We start from the raw sequence: 18,808 nt of genomic DNA, 5'->3' as shown, positions 1-18,808 counted from the left end.
AAAAAATAAAAATAATATTAAAAATAAAATAAAATAAAAATATCCTGGAATAAGGTATGTAATACCAAATCACACCTGCACTGTAGCTAAAATAATACATATATGTTAATACATATATTGACTTAAAGGAAAGCACTAACAAATCGCTTCCCACATTTTCCTCACAGTTGCTGTACGTTGTTTGTATATGTCATGTTTCAGAAACAAGTATGAGTATTTTGATTTGGGGTGATAGCAAGATACTGGGTTTTATTGGTACTTGGATTTGGATTATCTGCAAAAAAAATCAGTAATTTCTGATCTGCCATTGTTTTGGGATGGGATGGGATAGGATAGGATAGAATTCTTTGTTGCCCAAGTGTGGTTGGACACAGAAGGAATTTGTCTCCGGTGCATAAGCTTTTGGTGTACGTACAAGTAATAGTGATAATCATAATAATATATAACATGAAATTTTGGAATACATCATAAATCTTGAAATACAACACTTCATAATAAATCATAAGGAATAAACACTTAGGGATAGTCATACAATACTAGCTAAGCAAACAACATAAATCATACTAGGATACTAAAAAAACAATATAAATTGTAAGATACAAGCAGCAAAGTTATAGTCATAACAAGATAAGGATAGGTAATAGGAAAGATGAGTATCATAGTAATACAGCTTTACTACATATTTTGAAGTGTTGTAGGAATTAGTTGTTAAGCAGAGTGATGGCATGGGGGGGGGGGAAACTGTCCTTATGTATAGTTGCTATGGTATTGATGGATTTTAACAGCAATAGCATAAGATAGCATTCACACCTAACTGCCTCCTCCTCCTCCTCCCCCTTCTTCTTTTTCTTGAGCCATATCCGTTATCAGACGTTGGTGATCATGTTGGCGATCCTGTTTTTATCAGCAGCTGCATGAAAAAGTACTGCTGAGTTTTGTCCAAACCAAACTAACTACCTTACATTCTCTAATACAGGACTATTCAACCTTTTCACCGATTATACTACTTTTAGGATATGGCAACATCCGAGTATCACCAGTTACCTAGCAAGGTGTCAAAAACTTGATGACCAAAAAAAAGGAAAAAAGTGATAAAGTACAGGTAGTCCTCAATTTACAACAATTCACTTAGTGACCGAAGTTACAACAGTACTGAAAAAAGTGACTTATGACCATTTTTCACACTTATGACAGTTGCAGCATCTCCAGGGTCATGTGATTTACATTCGGATGCTTGGCAACTAATTCGTACTTATGATGGTCACAGTGCCCCAGGGTCATATGATTATCTTTTGCAACTTTTTGACAAGCAAAGTTAATGGCGGCGGGGGGGGGCAGGGCCAATTCAACATCACTCAGGTTGTGGGGTGCCTGTGGGGGGGTGCGGGCAGGGCTGTGGGGGGATCTGTGGGTCTCTGGTGGAAGGGGGTGGGACTGGGGTGGGCCTTCCCTCCCTCCCATCCATTGTCCCTCCCTTTCTCCCTCCCTCTCATTGTTCCCTCCTTCCCTCCATCCTATTGTTCCTTCCTTCCTTCCTTCCTTCCTTCCTTCCTTCCTTCATTCATTCCTTCCCTCTTTGTCCCTTCCCATTGTCCCCTTCTTGCCTCTCTCCCTCTCATTGTCCCTTCTTTCCCTCTTTGTCCCTTCCTTCCCATTGTCCCTTCCTCCCTCCCTCCATGCCCAGGAAGGGACGGGGGGGGGGACAGGCTGCCAGTGCAGCTGGTGGCCGTGCTGCCAATGGCCATGGCTTGAAAATTGCTGGACAAGAGCCACACAGGGTTAAGAGCAGAATGGCGGGAAGATATTTGTAATGAGGGAGGGAGACAGACAGGCATCTCCTGAAGGAGATCAACAAATGGCCCTCGCCCTCTTCACATATCCGTGGACTCCAGGGGAGGGGACACCACAAGCGGCATGAGAGTCCATGTTATCTGTGCTTGCCGCCCAGACCACAGCCTGGTTTTGGCAGGCAGTGGTGCTCTCTCCTCACCGTGCGGAGCGGCTGGGCTGGGCGACATGCTGAACCTGCCTGGGTGCACACAGGCAGCGGCAAGCGCATGCGCCTGGCTGTTCTATCCCAGCCTATAGCCGTCCTTGTTAAAGGTACAAGGACCAAACCCCTGTTGAGAAAATAGGCTGGAGACTCAAAACAAAACAAACTCCTTTTAATATGGGTAACCAACCTGCCAAATAGTCCAGAAACAAAAGCAGCAAAACACAATCCAAATGGAGGAAATTGTCCACACGAAACACGATGCAAACAGAAAAGTGGTCACCGGCAATACTAGCAGAACATGATCCCATGAAGTACTTTGCAACGGTTGCCTTCAGCAACCAGCACCGCCCACACCTTCCCTTTTTATACAGCAGTCCCAAGGCGTTGCCTCTCAGTGCCTTCTCCTCCTCCCCTGGAGTTGTCGTATTGACTGCTGCTAATCGGCTCTCGCTAATTGCCGGCGTCTACGAGCATCAATCATTATATCCATCAGGTGTGAGTCCTCCAAGTCTGACTCATTCTCCCCACACAGCTGAGCTTCATCAGGAACACGACTGGAGGGTCCAGGCTCTTCATCAAACCATGAGTCTTATAATTCATCAGAGCCTCCCTCTGACCCTGATGGCCCTTCAAATGCCTCCTCCATCTCCTCCTCAGATTCCCCAGACTCTCTGTTGGGAACACAGGCTGGCACGGAATCACAACACTGGCATCCCAGGTGATTGTTTTGCCATGCAGGCTGACCGAGTTCTGAGTGCTTCCGTTTCAACCAGGATGCCAGGCGCATTAGCTCTCTGCCGCCTCTGCACATGCTTAGGCAGGTTTGGCATGTTGCCGGTTTGCCTCCTCCGGCCCAGCCCAGCCTCCGCACGGTGAGGAGACAGGAAGGGATATAAAAGGAGGCAGTTTACATGGGAGAGGGAGAGGGAAAAAAAAGACGCAGCCTTAGGAGGAGGAAGAGCAAGCTGGAGCTGCACCGAAGGTAAAAGGAGGAGGAGGATGGGCGAGAGAGGAGAGGACAAAACACAGGCCGGGTGCGTACACAGGTGGCAGTGACAAACAAGTAAGAAACGCAGCTGGGGAAGGGTCATGGCATGAGAGTCCATGTTATCTGCACTATGCTGTCCAGCCTCCTCCCAGCCTCCCCAATTTCGGCAGGCAGCTGCGCACCCCTCCTTCTCCTTTCCCTTCCGGAAGTGCTGATCCTGAGGCCTTTGTCTCGCCCCAGCAGCCCTGCAGCTCCTGAAGACTCTCACAGCAAGTCCTGTGCTGCGCCGCTTTGGCTCATTCCCTCCCTCCACTAACACTTGGCTGGGCAAGGCCATGTACCACCTGCCAAGTGCCAGTGTACCACATGTGGTACGTGTACTACTGGTTGAAAAGGTCTGCTCTAATACAGCAAATTAAACAGAAATTTGTACAGATAGTTGGTTATAATTTCAGTAGGTAGCATATTGTTCTATGAGATACCAGTATGTTTCAACCTAGGTGTGTTTGTTGAATGTCTGGTTAGTAGAACCCTTGGATTCTAATTTTTAAAACATTAGGTTTTGTAATTCTAAAAACTTCTCATGCATTTCATAAGTACTATTTTACTTTACTTTGGGATTATTTTCAGTGAAAAACAAGGTGTTATAAATAAACGATCCTCTAAAATTATATTAAAGTAGAAGATGAAGTGTGCACTTACAAGTAGTAAAACATGTAAACAAATCAAATAACACAATTTCCTAAAATGATGGGATTTAATTTTCCCCCCTACATCCTGCCTTTTAGTACAATTCTCTTATATTTTAATATCTATTTTCACATTGATATTTCTGGAATATTCTCCACTGAAGAATTGATTAAAGCAACCTTAAAAATAGCACAACTTCGGTATACACTCTAATCCTCCGTAATTATGAAAAAAACAGAGACATTACCACTAAAGAACATGTACATGAATTTTAGCTTTTAGTAATTTACTCTAAAAAAGACTCTTGTACTCTTTTACACATATGCACTAAGGCATATGTGTAAAATAATACAAGAGCCTTTTTAGAGTAACTTACAAAGAGATGCTAGAGTAACACATAGCTTGTTTTTACTTTTTTTTCTTTTTGTAACTTAATTTTAAACATGACTAAAAAAAAATAAGTGGGAAGCATTTCTCTCAGTTGGTTCATCCACATTGGATTACTGAAAAATAAACTCGGTGTGATTGTTGAGTAGAAGATAATATGCTGTGACCTTTGGTAATATTGTTACATCTAAGGCATAAACAACATTTTGCTTATGTTCTGAGATATTGTAAATATTTTTGCTGACTAAATTTTTTCACCAAAGTTTCTGCAAAATAATAGTTCTGCCTTTCCAAATGTTAAGATGATAAAAGCTTGTGGGGGAAGCTGTTTCTTAGTGAGGGAACTATTATTGAGAAGGCCATCTTTTTCAGTGTATGGAACCATAGGCTTTCCCTCCCTATTAGAAGGGAAAATTCTACCCTCAGTACATGGTTCACAAGTAACAGGGACCTGAACTCACAAAGAAAATACTGACAAGTACTACACAAAAAGCAATTGTAATTTATAATATATATATTTCACAACTGTTAAGGTTTAAATGACATTATGAATCCTTTTTCCTGGGGAAAAATGAATTATTGGTAGATTTCAAGTCAAAGAGGAGGAGAAATGAATGAAGACAGGCTATTTAATTCTTGTTTGTCTTGTAAGCTATCACTGTAATGCCCAGCTTTTACCTGCAAGAAGCAAACATATGCTTATCATGAATTTATCTTCTTAGAATGATTTAGAACTAACAAAAATTGCTTGTTTTTTACTGTTGAAATATAGAGTAATAAAGCTTAGGTTCCAGTGTAACACTCACATGTTTATGAAGAAAAAAAAGAATTCAATGGTAAATAATTCTTCTGATTTGTTTCATAACTTTAGTAGGGCTGTGATCATCAACAGGCATATTCTTTTAAATGCCAACACAGAGAACTTTGAAATAAATATATTACAATGGATGGAAACTAATCAAGGAGAGAAGTAACCTGGAATTAAGGAGAAACTTTCTAACAGTGGGAACAATTAACCAGTGGAACAGCTTGCTTTCAGAAGTTGTGGGTGCTTCATCACTGGAGATTTTTAAGAAGATACTGGACAGTCATTTGCTTGAAATGGTATAGGGTCTCCTGCTTGAGCAGGGAGCTGGACTAGAAAACCTCCAAGGTCCCTTAAAGCAGGGGTTCCAACCCCCAGTCCGTGGACCGGGACCGGTCCTCAGGATGCCAGCAAGCAGGCCACACAAACAAGCAAAGCTCCATCCTCGGGATGCAGGCACTATTCAAAACCACACCCCCTCTGGTCCGCAGAAAAACCTTTCTCCATGGCACTGGTCCCTGGTGCCCAAAAGGTTGGGGACCTCTGCCTTAAAGCTCTATTCTGAATTGAAAATGGAATTGAAATGAATAAATTTTGAAAGACTGCAGATGTACAGCATTGAGACCCAGGTTCTAGTTCACCCTCTATTATGAAAGCTCACTGGGTGACTTTGAGATAGTCACTCTCTTAGCCAATATACTTCACCTTGCATGCAAAAATAGGAGAAGGTATCATTATATATGCCCATGGTGGCGAACCTATGGCACGTGTGCCACAGGCGGCACGTAGAGCAGTCCCTGTGGGCATGCGTGCCATCGCCGCAGAGGGAGGCGGGCCCTCTGCTCCCCTCTGCCTCTTCACGTGCTCCTGCACTCTCTCTCTGCACTGGGAATTGAAGCAGCTACAAGAGCTGGGCGGATCCGGGCTGGATGGTGGAGGCAGCTGCCAGTGTGTGTTCAGATACGCCTGCAGAGCAATTTTGCGCGCCCCCCCCAGCCAATCTGGGCGGCAGAGGCCTTTTCTAAGCCTGTGGAGCTCATATCCATGGCCACGGGGCGATTTTGTGGTGCCCCAGCACCCTGATTTGGGCTGTGGTAGCCTGGAAAAGGCCTCTGCTGCCTGGATCTATGTCTGCAGAGCAATTTCGTGCCCCCCATGGCCGATCCGGGCGGCAGAGGCCTTTTCCAGGCCTCTGAAGTTCAGATTGGGCCACTGGGCCACCGCAAAATTACCCCGCAGCCATGGATCTGAGCTCCATAGGCTTGGAAAAGGCCTCTGCTACCCTGATCAGCTGTGGGGGGCATGAAATCGCTCTGTAGGTGGCAGAGGCCTTTTCCAAGTGGTGGCAGAGGCCTTTTCCAAGCGGTGGCAGAGGCCTTTTCCAAGCGGTGGCAGGGTGATCCATGCGGCGGGTGGGGGAAAAATGGCAGCAGCGCAATCCGTGCAGCGGGTAGGGAGGAAACGGCAGTGGCAGCACGATCCGTGCGGTGGGTGGGGGGAACAGCAGCAACGGCAGGTGCCCCGGGATGAGCGGTAGGTGGGATGGGCATTCCCAATGTCCACGGGGGAAGAAGCCTCAAGGAGGCTCCCAGCCCAGCCCTGGCATGGCACAGAAAGCAAGGCAGCAGCCCCAGGTGCATCCCCGTGTGCGAGTGCGCCCCCACCCTGCCAAGCAAGCGGAGCTGCGGCATCTGTGGCAGAAGAGTGCAGGCGGGCAGCGGAAGCCATGAGGAGCCCCTATCCCAGCACAGCCCCTCTTAACTCTCCTCCTCCCTCCTTTGGAAGAGCTGCAGGGCTCAGAAACCTCCCCCTATGCCTCCCCATCCTCCCCAAGGAAGAAAACCATCGCGAGACACTCTTCTGTTTCAACAATTTTCCCTTGTCGCTTTTTGGAGTTTTCATCCTGCTTTTGTCAGATGGTAGCATTTGGGAGGGGGTGTAGCTGCCCCCTTCTCCCCAACTATCAGGTGAGCAAGATGCCCTCCTGCCCACTGCCCCAACTGCCAGAGATCCCCTGGATCTACTCCAACCCTGCCCTGCCCCCACAGGCATCCCTCCCCAGGAGCAACATCGAGCTGGCCACGCCCACCCTGGCCACGCCACCCGTCTGCCATGACCATTGTAGCCACACCCACCTGGCGGGCCATACCCATCTGGCGGACCACGTCCACCTGGCACCCGGCGATATATAAGTGGGTTTTGGGTTGCAGTTTGGGCACTTGGTCTCTAAAAGGTTCGCCACCACTGATATATGCTATCTTGGAACTCTTGTAAAAAAAAGTGCAATCTAAATTAATAAATAAATAAAAGACTATTCCGTGAAATGGAGAACTAATATCTAATAATAATCATTATTATTATTATTTAATAATTTTAATTAAGTTTGCACATTGCTTTAAACTGGTTGGTTCAACCATTTCTCAAAGAAATCAACAATTGGATGCATACAAAACATTAAATCAGTATCAGTTATGCTGTATGTAGTTTTGCACTTCTGTATGTATGAATCCATGTAGCACATAATTTCAAATGAATTCATATTTATAAAATTGTTTATAAATTCATATTCTTTTTAAACTAACATGTAAATTATACCATGTTTAATTTTGATTACAATGAGAAAATCTATGAATAAATTCTAAGCTATAAATCTTGAATTTCAGCATTTTAAAACTCTAGTTTTTGAATCATTTTATTTCTGTCACAGATTCAAAAATTATGTGATAGAGTGGCATCTTCCACCTTACTTGATGATCGTAGAGATGCTGTACGTGCCCTTAAATCTCTTTCAAAGGTAGATATGTATTTTTTTCTAATAAAATTTCATGTGCATTTGGCATCTAAAGTAAGATTGGTAGAACACGATAACATTTTTTTAAATACTTGTTCTGTTCTTGACAGAAATATCGTTTGGAAGTGGGGATTCAAGCTATGTCTCATCTTATACATGTTCTCCAAACAGACCGGTAAGATTTGCCAGATTATTTTAAAATATACAAATAGGATCTTCTAATAATAAAATCTGAATTATGAAATTGAATTATGATTAAAATGCAAGTAATATATTAATGAGAATCAAATGCAAGTAATATATTAATGAGAATCAAATTGATCAGTATCTGCAATAATGAGGTGTATATCTCATTCTACTTTAGTAAATTCAAGAAGCTTCAGAAATTATCAATGTAATTAACAAATTATTTACATTAAGAAAATTGACCTGTAATGCATGAGACAGGTGTTACTTGCTTTTTATATATAATGTTTTATTGATTTTCTAATTTTACATTTAAATATTTAAAAAGCAATGTGGCGGCTGAGTTAATCGATAATTCAGTGACATACAAGTATCTTTAGTACAAGTCTCAAACTACCACATTAAATATTTCCTCTCTTTTCCCCTTAGTGTTTACTGTCGCATGTTTAAACTAATACAATTCTTCTTATATCAATTAAATAAAAATAACATTCTTACATTTATCAATACTTTTAAGCTTATATATTCCCTGGTTATTTTAACATTCAGTCTTTATAGACGATCAATGTCCTAATTAATTTTTCCCAATTTTTAGTGTCCCATTAATATTTAAATTTAATATTTATAATTTCCAAGTTTTAAGTAACCAAAGTTCCCTTTATCACAATTCATCACAAAGTCTAATATTCAGGATACACATCTTATCTATTTGAATATATTGTTTCTCACCATTTTACATCATCTAATTAATAATGCAGTATAACATTCTTATTTTCTATTAATTTCCAAATATCTTGAATTTAGTAACCAAAATTTCTCTTGTTTCAACATCAAATACTTCTTCTCTTTTTCTCTTACTGTCTACTATCTCATATTTAAGCTAGTACAGTTCTTATCATATCAGCTAAGTAAAAACTTGTTTACTACATTTATTAATAGATTTTTAGCTTATGTATATCTTAATTACTTTTACATTCAACCTTTATAAACAAATCAATATTCAAATTTAACTTTTAATATTTATACTTCCAAGTTTTAAATGACCATGGTTTTTTTATCTCGGTTCATAACAAAATCTAGTATTCAAAGTACACATCTTGTCTATTTGAGTATATTCTATTTTAATTCTCACTCATAAGTCAAAATCCCAATTTTTTTCAGCCTTATTCTAGCTTTCTTTCTTTGCCAATTCACCTTCCATATCTGTGTTTTTAAGTCATCAAATAGATCTCCCTCTGTTATTATATATATTGTTTGAGATAAAAGAGGCCATCCAGTCGCCATTATTTTTGAAGGGCTAACAAATCATCTCTCTATTTTTCCATCTTGATATAGTTGTCCTGAAATGTTTATCTTCCCTTTAGTCTGTTCTTCTTGATCCTCAGGTTTCTTCTGGTTTATATAGAAAGTCTTTTCCATTTTCAATGTTGTCAGTCCCTTTTGGGTTTTCCGTTAACTGTGTTTGTTGATCAGTTGAATCTTCTATCATAGTATTTGATTGTTCCACTTCTTCTATTATATTCTGTGTAGTTGATTCTTTAGTTGTAATCAAAGTTTGAGTTCATATATAAGTTCATCTTGTTCTTTTCTGTAGCTTCTTATTTCATCAGAAGCTGTAAGAATAGTTTCATAAATTGCTTTCAACAGAAAGAGAATCTGTTCCTGATCTTCATCCATGTTCTCTTAGTGGTGTGTTAAATTAAAAGCTTTACAATCAGAGAGTGAAAATAATTTTGTCACTGAGTATAGAACACAGCTGGGCTTCTCACAGTTGATATCTGCCAAGGTTGCAAAAGTCTTATCTATAGTCTGTGCTTCAAGTCAGTCTCTTTTAAAAAATAACAAATTGTAATATCAGGTTTAGCCTCAAGATGTCGCCCATACCATTTAAGATTTTTTTAAGTCCAAAATTTTTATAATTCTTTTCCCAATTTTACTTCTTTTTTTGTAAGTAAAAACCCAAATCTTTAATAAAAATAAATCTTTTAGTCCTCAAATTTTAGAAACACAGAAATCCAGTTAGAATCAAGTTAGTCTTTCAGCGTTTTAAGCTTCCCTAGATAGTCAGTTGCCACTGTTTTTAGAGGGTGGGATAGAATTTCCCTTCCTTCTCTCCAAATGGGGAAAAAACTTTGGGCAGCTTATACAGGTAGAAAAAATAGTTAGGATTGAAGAGAGGTTCAGATCTCACTCAGTCTCATCCACGCTGCTTTATAGGTGCCTGGTGATAAGTTTGATTTCAGCTATCTGCAACCTAGTGACGGGCCATATTTCTATGGCCAGTCTTTCATCTGCTGGTTTGGAGGGCTGTCCTGGATCAAGTGGAAGGACTACTGCCTTCCCGCGATCAAGCAGGGGTCCTCTCCTTGCTTGTCACCCCTACAGGGTGACTTTCGACCCTTTCCAGGGTCCCCCACCAGTCCCCAATCAGACGTGGAAGATGGAGCTTGCCTTCCAGTGTCCGCGGCAGCCATGGCAGCAAACCGGAAGTCGTTTCTTGCTTACTCATCATTTGTTCAACAACAATTTGAATAATGAAATGAATAATGAAACTTATAACTAACTGGTCCTTGAAGTTTCAGCCTTTGTATCAGTGCCATGGTCACTTGATTGCAATTTAACCATTTGGCAACCAGTTTGTATTTATGATGGTCACAGCATTCCACAGTAACATAATCTCCATTTGTGACCTATACAATTGTTTTTCAACAAGGAAAATCAGTGGGGAAGCAGACACGAAGTCACAAGTCATGGTCACATGACATTGTATTTAATGACCACAGTTGATTCACTTACAACACAGCCAGAACTACCACACTGCCCTCATAAGTCTGGCACAGTAATATTTTTCTTTTTAGACCACATTGTGTAATGACAGAGTTGTCAGTTCCTATTGCAGTCAGTATGCAAAGACTATCTGTACTAGAATTCCTGAACATACTCCTTATCGAGTATTGGGGACTTTGCAATAAGCGTTGAAACGAAATCAGATTATATAATTATATTATTTGCAGTGTTGGTATTATATGCAGTATATTCAATGAGAATTTGTTCTTTTATTCATAGTTCAGATTCTGAAATAATCGGCTATGCTTTGGATACCCTCTGTAATATCATGTCCAATGATTTGGAAGAGGAAGAACAAGGTAAGTAGTTTATTTTTAATAAGTACTTAACAAATAGAGTTTACTTAATTTTATTTAATTTGGTGAAATAACTTTTTTTAATTATAGTGATCTGCTTTAGATATGCAAGGCTGCATTAAGTTTTGGCTCAGTTGCTGTCACCTCTATAATGGCCAGAGGAAATGTGATGCATATAAATCCAGTTTTAAGCTGAAAAAAAGCTTTCTGTATATGAACTTGAGGTACTATGACTATTTCAGAAAAAACAAGATATAATCCAGGATTTAACACACACACACACACCCACACACACACACACATTTTTGTAAAATGGTTATTGGATGGGATATATTGAGTCCTTCTCAAGTGCAGCTACAAAGAAGTGAGGAAAAATAGAGGCTTATGAAGTTCATGTAGTTGTAGATCGTAGTTTAGGGTTGCATCCAAGCTAAAAATAATTTTGCTTTAGTCTTTAGGAATTTTTGTTTTGGATTTGCATGTTTTGTTTTTAATGTAGTGTTACCTAAATGAGCAGCATCCAAGAGCATTGTTTTAAATTCAAGAAGTATATGCTGAAGCCAGTGATCACAGAAACCAGTTTGAATGCTTATACGTCAAAATAAGTAAAGTAATTATGTTGGAATTTCTAAAATTAAAGGTTCTCATTTCATTCTAATTTCAAATTATTTTGTTTTACTGATAACCACATTTCATTGTGGTGTTTCTTTTTATCTTATTTAAAGTTGCCAACTTTAAATACCTTTTTGCTTTTTTAAAAAAAACCTATTTCATGTTAGAGAAAGTAATTTAAAAAGATCTACAGTACTATGTTGATGTGAAGGATTGGAACTGTTTTTTATTAAATAGGCCCAATAAGAAACAAAATACTGTAAATTGCTCAAATGCACTATCTTTCCCAATATTGGGAGAATGCCTGTGTAGTGGATCCTGCATCTGGGACTCAACATCAACCCAAAGGAAATCTTAATCTCTAGACACCTGGCTATTGCCAAGATCTATTAATTGATAGGCACGCTTTTGGTAGCACAGAAGACAGACTTATGGCATCAGAACCAGTAGTCCTAGAACTATTAAGATTCCTACAAATAGGACAAAGTGGAAGGGCTTTGGGAGATTTTGAGAACCCCTGAAAAGGAAGAGCAGTAAGTGTGAGACAAAGCAGTACAACCCAAAAATCCTCCCTTAATTGGTTTGTCATAAGTTTGCCTGAGAACTATCTTTTCACAGTTGCATTATTATATTCTTATCCTATCCATCTTGGGTTTGCCATCCAGATGGGGCTTGACAAAGGCTGACAGCTAATGCATTGTATCAGTTGGTTGCCACTTTGGGTTATGTCCTGGTTGGGTGAAGGGTATCCTTTCCTAAGAGTATCCCTGCTACCAAACCTATTTGGCAGATGCCCAAAAGCATACTCACCTATTTTTTGGTAGCCATATTAACTATGAAGATTACAGAATGAGGGGCTCTCTTTGTGAAAAGAATATCAAGATAAGATGGTGCTAAGACTAGACTTCTTCATGTTCAATGTCAGTTCCAAACTCCATTGAGCACAAGGGATTGTATTTCCCCCTTCCCACCCTAGATAACAAACCTGCCATCTGGATGCACATGGAGTACTTAGAATATATTGATACCACAGATACATACTAAATATATATTCAGTCTATCACCTATAAACTTGAGGAATTTACCATCAGCAAGTGTGTCAGAGAATATATTTCAATGGCATGTTCAGCCAGCACAACTCTTCTTAGCATATCTGGTCAGAGTGTCAGCAACATCAAAGGCTACAATGGTGAGAATTCCTCTAATTTTTTTAAATATACTGATCTGGTCTGAACCATCTACATACATTAAATATTGTAAGATAGAAAAGTGAGGTTCCACAGATTAATACTGAGGAGGTTTTAACATTAAACTAACTCTTTGAGTATACTAGGTTTTTTGTTCTTTCAGTTCCATCTTCAGTGACCAAGAATTATAGTTGGATTTAAAGACTTAGTTCCTTTCACAGTCAATGACAGTCCCACCACTGAAAGGCAATTATTCTAGTGACCAAGAACCACATACTGTAAAGATGTTACACTATTGTCAGTTGAAGTTAAAATATGTACCTGAAGGGAGGGGCTTAAGCCTTCCCTTCTATCTAGAAGAGGATGAGTAAATATCTTTTCTATAGCACCAGTTTGTATTCTTCCTTTCAACATCAGTTGTATAAAATCACTTGTGCTTCTTTGCAATATTAAATAGAAGTTGCTTTATTTTTTTAAAACTTTCTCTCTTTTCCTCTGCTCTTACAGATGATTCTGAAGGTAAAAGAAACTGAGTATATATCAGTATGTTACATTTAATTGTAATTCCAATTATTAATTATTGACAACACCTGTTTGAAAAAAGGGTGCTATATGTTAGAAAATAGTATTAATTTTAGCACTTTTTACACAAATGTCTGACACAAACCTGACATGGTCTTCATGTTAAGGGGAATCATGTGGTAATTTTAGGTATTAATAGAAAGAAATATGGATGATACTAGATACTGAAGTAAAATACTTGGATTTTTTTTTTTTTTGCTTAAAGAGCTTTCAATTAATATGCTGTTTAAAAATAATTGCAAAAGACAATTATTATTCCTTGAATAGATATAGGAGCAAATGACTTTTTTGCAGTATCCTTTTAAAACAGAGTTGGATCCATTAGCATGCTTTAATTTACATACTTTCATAAAGATTGTTTTCTAGTTAACTAGTTAATTGTATGTTATGCTTGTCCTAATTTATTAAGCAGTCAAACTTTTGTTCTAATAGTCCATTACCGGTAAGAATGTATAAACAGACATTTTACTCTGACAGCGTTGGCAGTTAGCCAACGAAAGCTAAGTGTATTAAAACAGTTTTGTTTGTATGTTATCCTGGTGTTCGATTATCTTCTTGAACGTATATATTAGTTTTTTTATAATCACAAGTGCTTAAAATATTATCAGCAACATATTGTCTGGATTTCAATCTCTAGTTTACTAATACATATTAAGTTCCTTTCTCTCTACCTCGTTTTTCTAGCAAAAATCTATGTGAAAATACCTGGATGGCTTTCAACAATGGAAGCGTTTGTTCACCCAAACTTAATAAACTATAACAAAATTGTGACTTATAAAAACATTTTGAATAAAGAAGAAAAATGAAAACATAGACAAGAACCAGAAGAACAGGGTATTGATTTATTATAGTGGCCATATTTGCAAATTCAAATGAGATATGAAAAAGATGTTAAAATATCTGGGTTCTATAAAGAACAGACAGAATTTGATAAGATACTACTGACATCAGATGAAAAATTGATCAAGAACTTTATAAATACCGTATTTTCCGGCGTATAAGGCGACCCGGCTTATAAGATGACCCCCGACTTCGGCGCTGAGTCGCATGCCTAGAAAGTCGTCTTATATGCCAGAAACTACCGTTATTTCCAGCGTATAAGACAACTCGGTGTATAAAATGACCCCCGACTTTGGCGCCGATTTCAACGCTTTCGAAAGTCGTCTTATATGCCGGAAAGTACGGTATATGCTAAGCTTAAAAATGGAAGAGAAACAAATTAAAGAAACAATGATAACATGGGCAAAGAACTTTGGATGTAACATTGAACTAAAAAAATGGCAAAGCCTTTGGGAAAGAAATTTGAAAATAAACAAAAGTGGTAGCATACAAAGAAAATGTATATAAAATGTTTTATATATGGCATTTAACACCTGTGAGGTTAGCAAAAATGTTTAAAGATGTATCAAATAATTGTTGGAAATGTAAACAAAAAATAGGCACTTATTACCATCTTTGATGGACATCTCTAAAGCTTAAGATTTTGGTTAATACATACATGGTTAGAGAAAATGATGAAAAGACATACAGAGTTTAAGCCAGAATTATTTTTGTTAGGCATAATTGTAGATAATTATGAGAAAGAGTGTATATATTTAATTTTACATATATTAACTGCAGCAAGAATTGTATTTGCTCAACATTGGAAAAATGAAGATCTACAAGTGGAGGATTAATTAAAAAAATCTTAAGAGTGTGCAGAAATGGGTAGATTGACATTGAAAATTAAAGAGAAAGAAGATTCAGGGTTTTTTTTAGAACATGGGATACTTTTTATAATTCGCTAGAAAAACAATGTAGAGAGAAAATAAACAGTTTTAACCTGGTTAATAGATACTTATTCATATTTGTGTGTGTGTGTGTGTGTGTGCGCGCGCACACACACACACACACACATATATGTAGGGCTTATGTTAAGATATTTTATCAACTTATATTATGAACTATTATTAAAAAGATTAACCAAAGCACATTTTTAAAGAATGTGATTATTAGATTGTTTTAATAACTTTGATTATCAAATGTTGGAAAAAATTGCAATTATACTAAGGAATTTTAAATACTTTAAGGGAATGCATCTTTAAAGGGAAATTTCCACGTGTCCACTGTGCGTGCAGTTAAAGTTGCTAATGCTACATTAACAAAAAATTCAGTGAGATTTCTGTGAATGTAATGTAAGATTGTAAGTCAGCACTTCCCAAATTTTTTCGTTCATTATTCAAAACTGCTTATCAGAAATTCCTTATTTAAATATTCCGGTTGTAATTGGGTAATGAGTTTGTGTGTATTTTTACCCAAAGAAAAGTACTTTTATCTAATTTTGACTAGGTTACCAAGGTTTGGAAAGCATTGTTTTAACTACTGGTAAGTAGATCTAGAAAAATTACTAACCTGCAGAACATTTACTAGCCTATTAAGGCATTTGAGAGAAGGAAGAACAAGCTCCAGTAGCCAACTATTCTGTATGTATTTGGAACAGCACATGTACTCTATGAATTATAATCAATGTACAGCCAATATAAAAGAAGATTTTTTTTTCATTTTTTCTATCATTTTTATACTTCACTGTAATTCTTGCTGTCATTTCCTGCATAATATTCTCTTTTTAATTTTTCTTGAAACTCAGATCAACTCCAGTCTTTGCGATTGGAAGTATATCATTTTGAAATCTTTCAACTTTTGAATTTATCTGATCTCAAGCTATGTACATTTATGAAATAGCAATATTACACTAGTCTTCTTTATATTTCTTTTAGGGGATAGAACATGATCCCCTACTAAGATCCTTGGTGAATGTTTAAGACTGCAAATAGTCTTTAAAACTTTGTTTATTACATCTCGTGGCTGCAATTGCTTTAAGATAAGTGATAAAATGGTATGAAAACTATTAGTGGAAATAATAAAAGAAAAAATAAATCATTTCCTTCCCCCCAAAAAAATTACTCCGAGGACTGCAGTCAAACTTTAAATAATAGAATTTCTGCTGGAATGGAACTGAGTCAGGCATAATTAAGAAGCCTTGTGAAGGATGGCATAGATATTGACCACAAGAGTAACTCTGTAATATAGTAGGGAATGATCAAATGAGGTACTCCATTGGATCAGAAGCCTGTATATATATGGCTACAAGCACTACACAATATCTCCTACTTTACCCTTTGTTTGGGGATAAATTGTTGCACGCTATAATGTCGTGTTCTAGGCAAGCACTGGTATTTGCATAACACTGGAAAAAATATGACTTCTATATAGACAAGATTTGCAGATGTAATTTAATCTCCTTGATATGAGAAAAGATCAATAGTATTTATCTCTCTAGTATTGTCTTTATTTCTCATATTAAGTCTCCTCTATACCACATACTATTTTTATTTTATTTTTTAAAAATGTACTGTAAACAATCAATCTTTCAGTAATTTCAGTAAATATAGTATGTTGACAACTCTCCTTTGCTTTTTTCCTAAAAAAATTGGAGGTGGAGATCAGGAAGGACATTCTGATCTGCTTTATAATTTATGATTATTTGTAACAGCCACTAACAGTGATCCACACATTTTTACAATTTTATGTTCAGTGCTATGTATCATATTGATTTCATAGTTAATGGGTGTCTATCTTGTAATTAAAGAAGAGTAAATGTTCCACAGTTATGAAAAGATTTCACAATCTGTGTCAATTACATTTTCCATTTTGCTCTGAAAATACAGATTTTTTTATGTAAGACTGTCTCATAGTTCTGAAATAAAATAGGTTTATCAATGATACTGACCTCTTGAGTGCAAGAAATAGCCATTCTTGTAAGGCCAGGCAGAAAAAAATCTTTTTGTCCCTTTCAATTTTAAAGAAGGAAAATCTGACAAGGAAAAAGGGATTTGTAACCAGTAGGGAACCATCATTCTACAAGCAGCTGGTTCCCATCAAGAATTTTTCAATAAGGAACAGCCAGTATAGAGTATCTGTGATTTGATATTAATAAGAGGCACCTCAGATCAGCATTAATGAAGTGACTATTCAGAAGTCTAGCTAGGTTCCAGACTCTCACAAGTGGAACAACCAATAGGTATTGGCATAGTGTATTGGACAGTATACAGTATATTGAAGATTTCTGCAGTCATTCTTTCTTAGGAAGCTTTCCTGTTGCACATTGCTTGGGAAGCAGCCATTGGAAACTGCTGCAAAGTGGAAGTCCAGATCAAATGGTAGAGTGGACTGATATCTGCAATTTTTATCTGAATTAACAGTGCTAGTCTAAGAAAAGAACTCTACTGTTGACTAAAAAACAGAAACAATAAGAATTTAATCTTTAAAAATAGAGAAACTGAGAATTAAATCTTAGCTAAATTTATTCATATTAGTTTGTTCTTACATATGTAATATGGCCTCAATACTATTTCATTGTATTACAAATAGAATACATTGTGCAATTCTGTATAAGAGTTCTGTATGGTACATAGCATTTGAAATCTGGGACTATTCAGTGAAGTAATGGGAAAATATTTTATATATAAAAAAATAGATATGCTGACCTATTTAAAGACTAGGGGACACTCAGAGTAGAAAACACTTCAGAATAATCTATAATAAAACATAACTTCATGACAAAAATAACAAATCCATTAAAGTAAGTATAGAATTAATAATACTAACTGTAACGCTAGATGAAATATGTATAACAACAGTAGCAGACTTATATATTGCTCCATAATGTTTACAGCATTGTCTGAGCACTTTACAGTGTAAGCATATCCCCATTTTACAGACCTCAGAAGGATGAAGGCTGAGTCCACCTTGAGCCAATCAGGATCAAACTCCTGGCTGTGGACAGACTTAGCCTGCAATACTGCATTCTAACCACTGTGCCACTATAGCTCTTTTAAAACCATAGAACATGTTACATATAGGGTAACAACAATCCCACAACTCGCATTTAATTCCCAAATGTATAGTGAAAAAGAACTATATTCATTTTCTTCCTGAAAGCAACAGCATGAAGCCATCCTGAACTCCGAGGGAATGTTGTACCACAAGGCCAAGGATACTGCAGAAATGACCTGCTTTTAACTTCCATCATTTCAGTTTGAATATATAGGACAGATTCAGTTTAAAGAACATAATATCATAGAGAAAAAGCATGTGTGTCCTAAAGGGATTTACAGATCATAACCAAGACATTGAATTATATATGGAAACCTATATATTATATAATATAGAATCTAAAATACAGGCGTTATCCTCTGTAATGGCTCACACTTGCCAGCAAACAAGTTGACAGTTTCTGAACAAACTGTAGTTTCTAAGTCTTCAAGGTCTGAAACAGTTATAGTAATTCAGTCATGCAGTGATAAAGTCAGCATTGCTAGGTCTTGTTCAGATTTTATTTATAGATATCAGACACACAACAAGATATACACAGTATCTCCTGCTTGGCCCAGGTGATTTTC

General features: G+C 37.6%; 1 protein-coding gene across 6 annotated transcripts in view; it reads left to right on the top strand.

The window, feature by feature from the left end:
• USO1 (USO1 vesicle transport factor) overlaps positions 1-18,808 on the top strand; it is a 69,729-nt gene that overhangs the window by 1,394 nt on the left and 49,527 nt on the right. For 3 of the 6 annotated variants that reach the window (XM_039331722.1, XM_039331727.1, XM_039331721.1), the window contains exons 2-6: positions 7,574-7,660; positions 7,768-7,832; positions 10,910-10,989; positions 13,293-13,304; positions 15,696-15,731. In XM_039331722.1, the coding sequence (XP_039187656.1) occupies positions 7,574-7,660; positions 7,768-7,832; positions 10,910-10,989; positions 13,293-13,304; positions 15,696-15,731 (280 nt within the window). The remainder of the gene's footprint in view (positions 1-7,573; positions 7,661-7,767; positions 7,833-10,909; positions 10,990-13,292; positions 13,305-15,695; positions 15,732-18,808) is intronic. The other 3 variants (XM_039331726.1, XM_039331725.1, XM_039331723.1) reach the window with 2 other exon arrangements.

Source organism: Crotalus tigris, unplaced genomic scaffold, assembly GCF_016545835.1.
Source record: "Crotalus tigris isolate CLP2741 ecotype Arizona unplaced genomic scaffold, ASM1654583v1 scf7180000024437.13266115, whole genome shotgun sequence".
Taxonomy (NCBI): Eukaryota; Metazoa; Chordata; class Lepidosauria; order Squamata; family Viperidae; genus Crotalus; species Crotalus tigris.
Note: the sequence above shows the minus strand (reverse complement) of the source record. Positions and strands in the feature narration are given on the sequence as shown.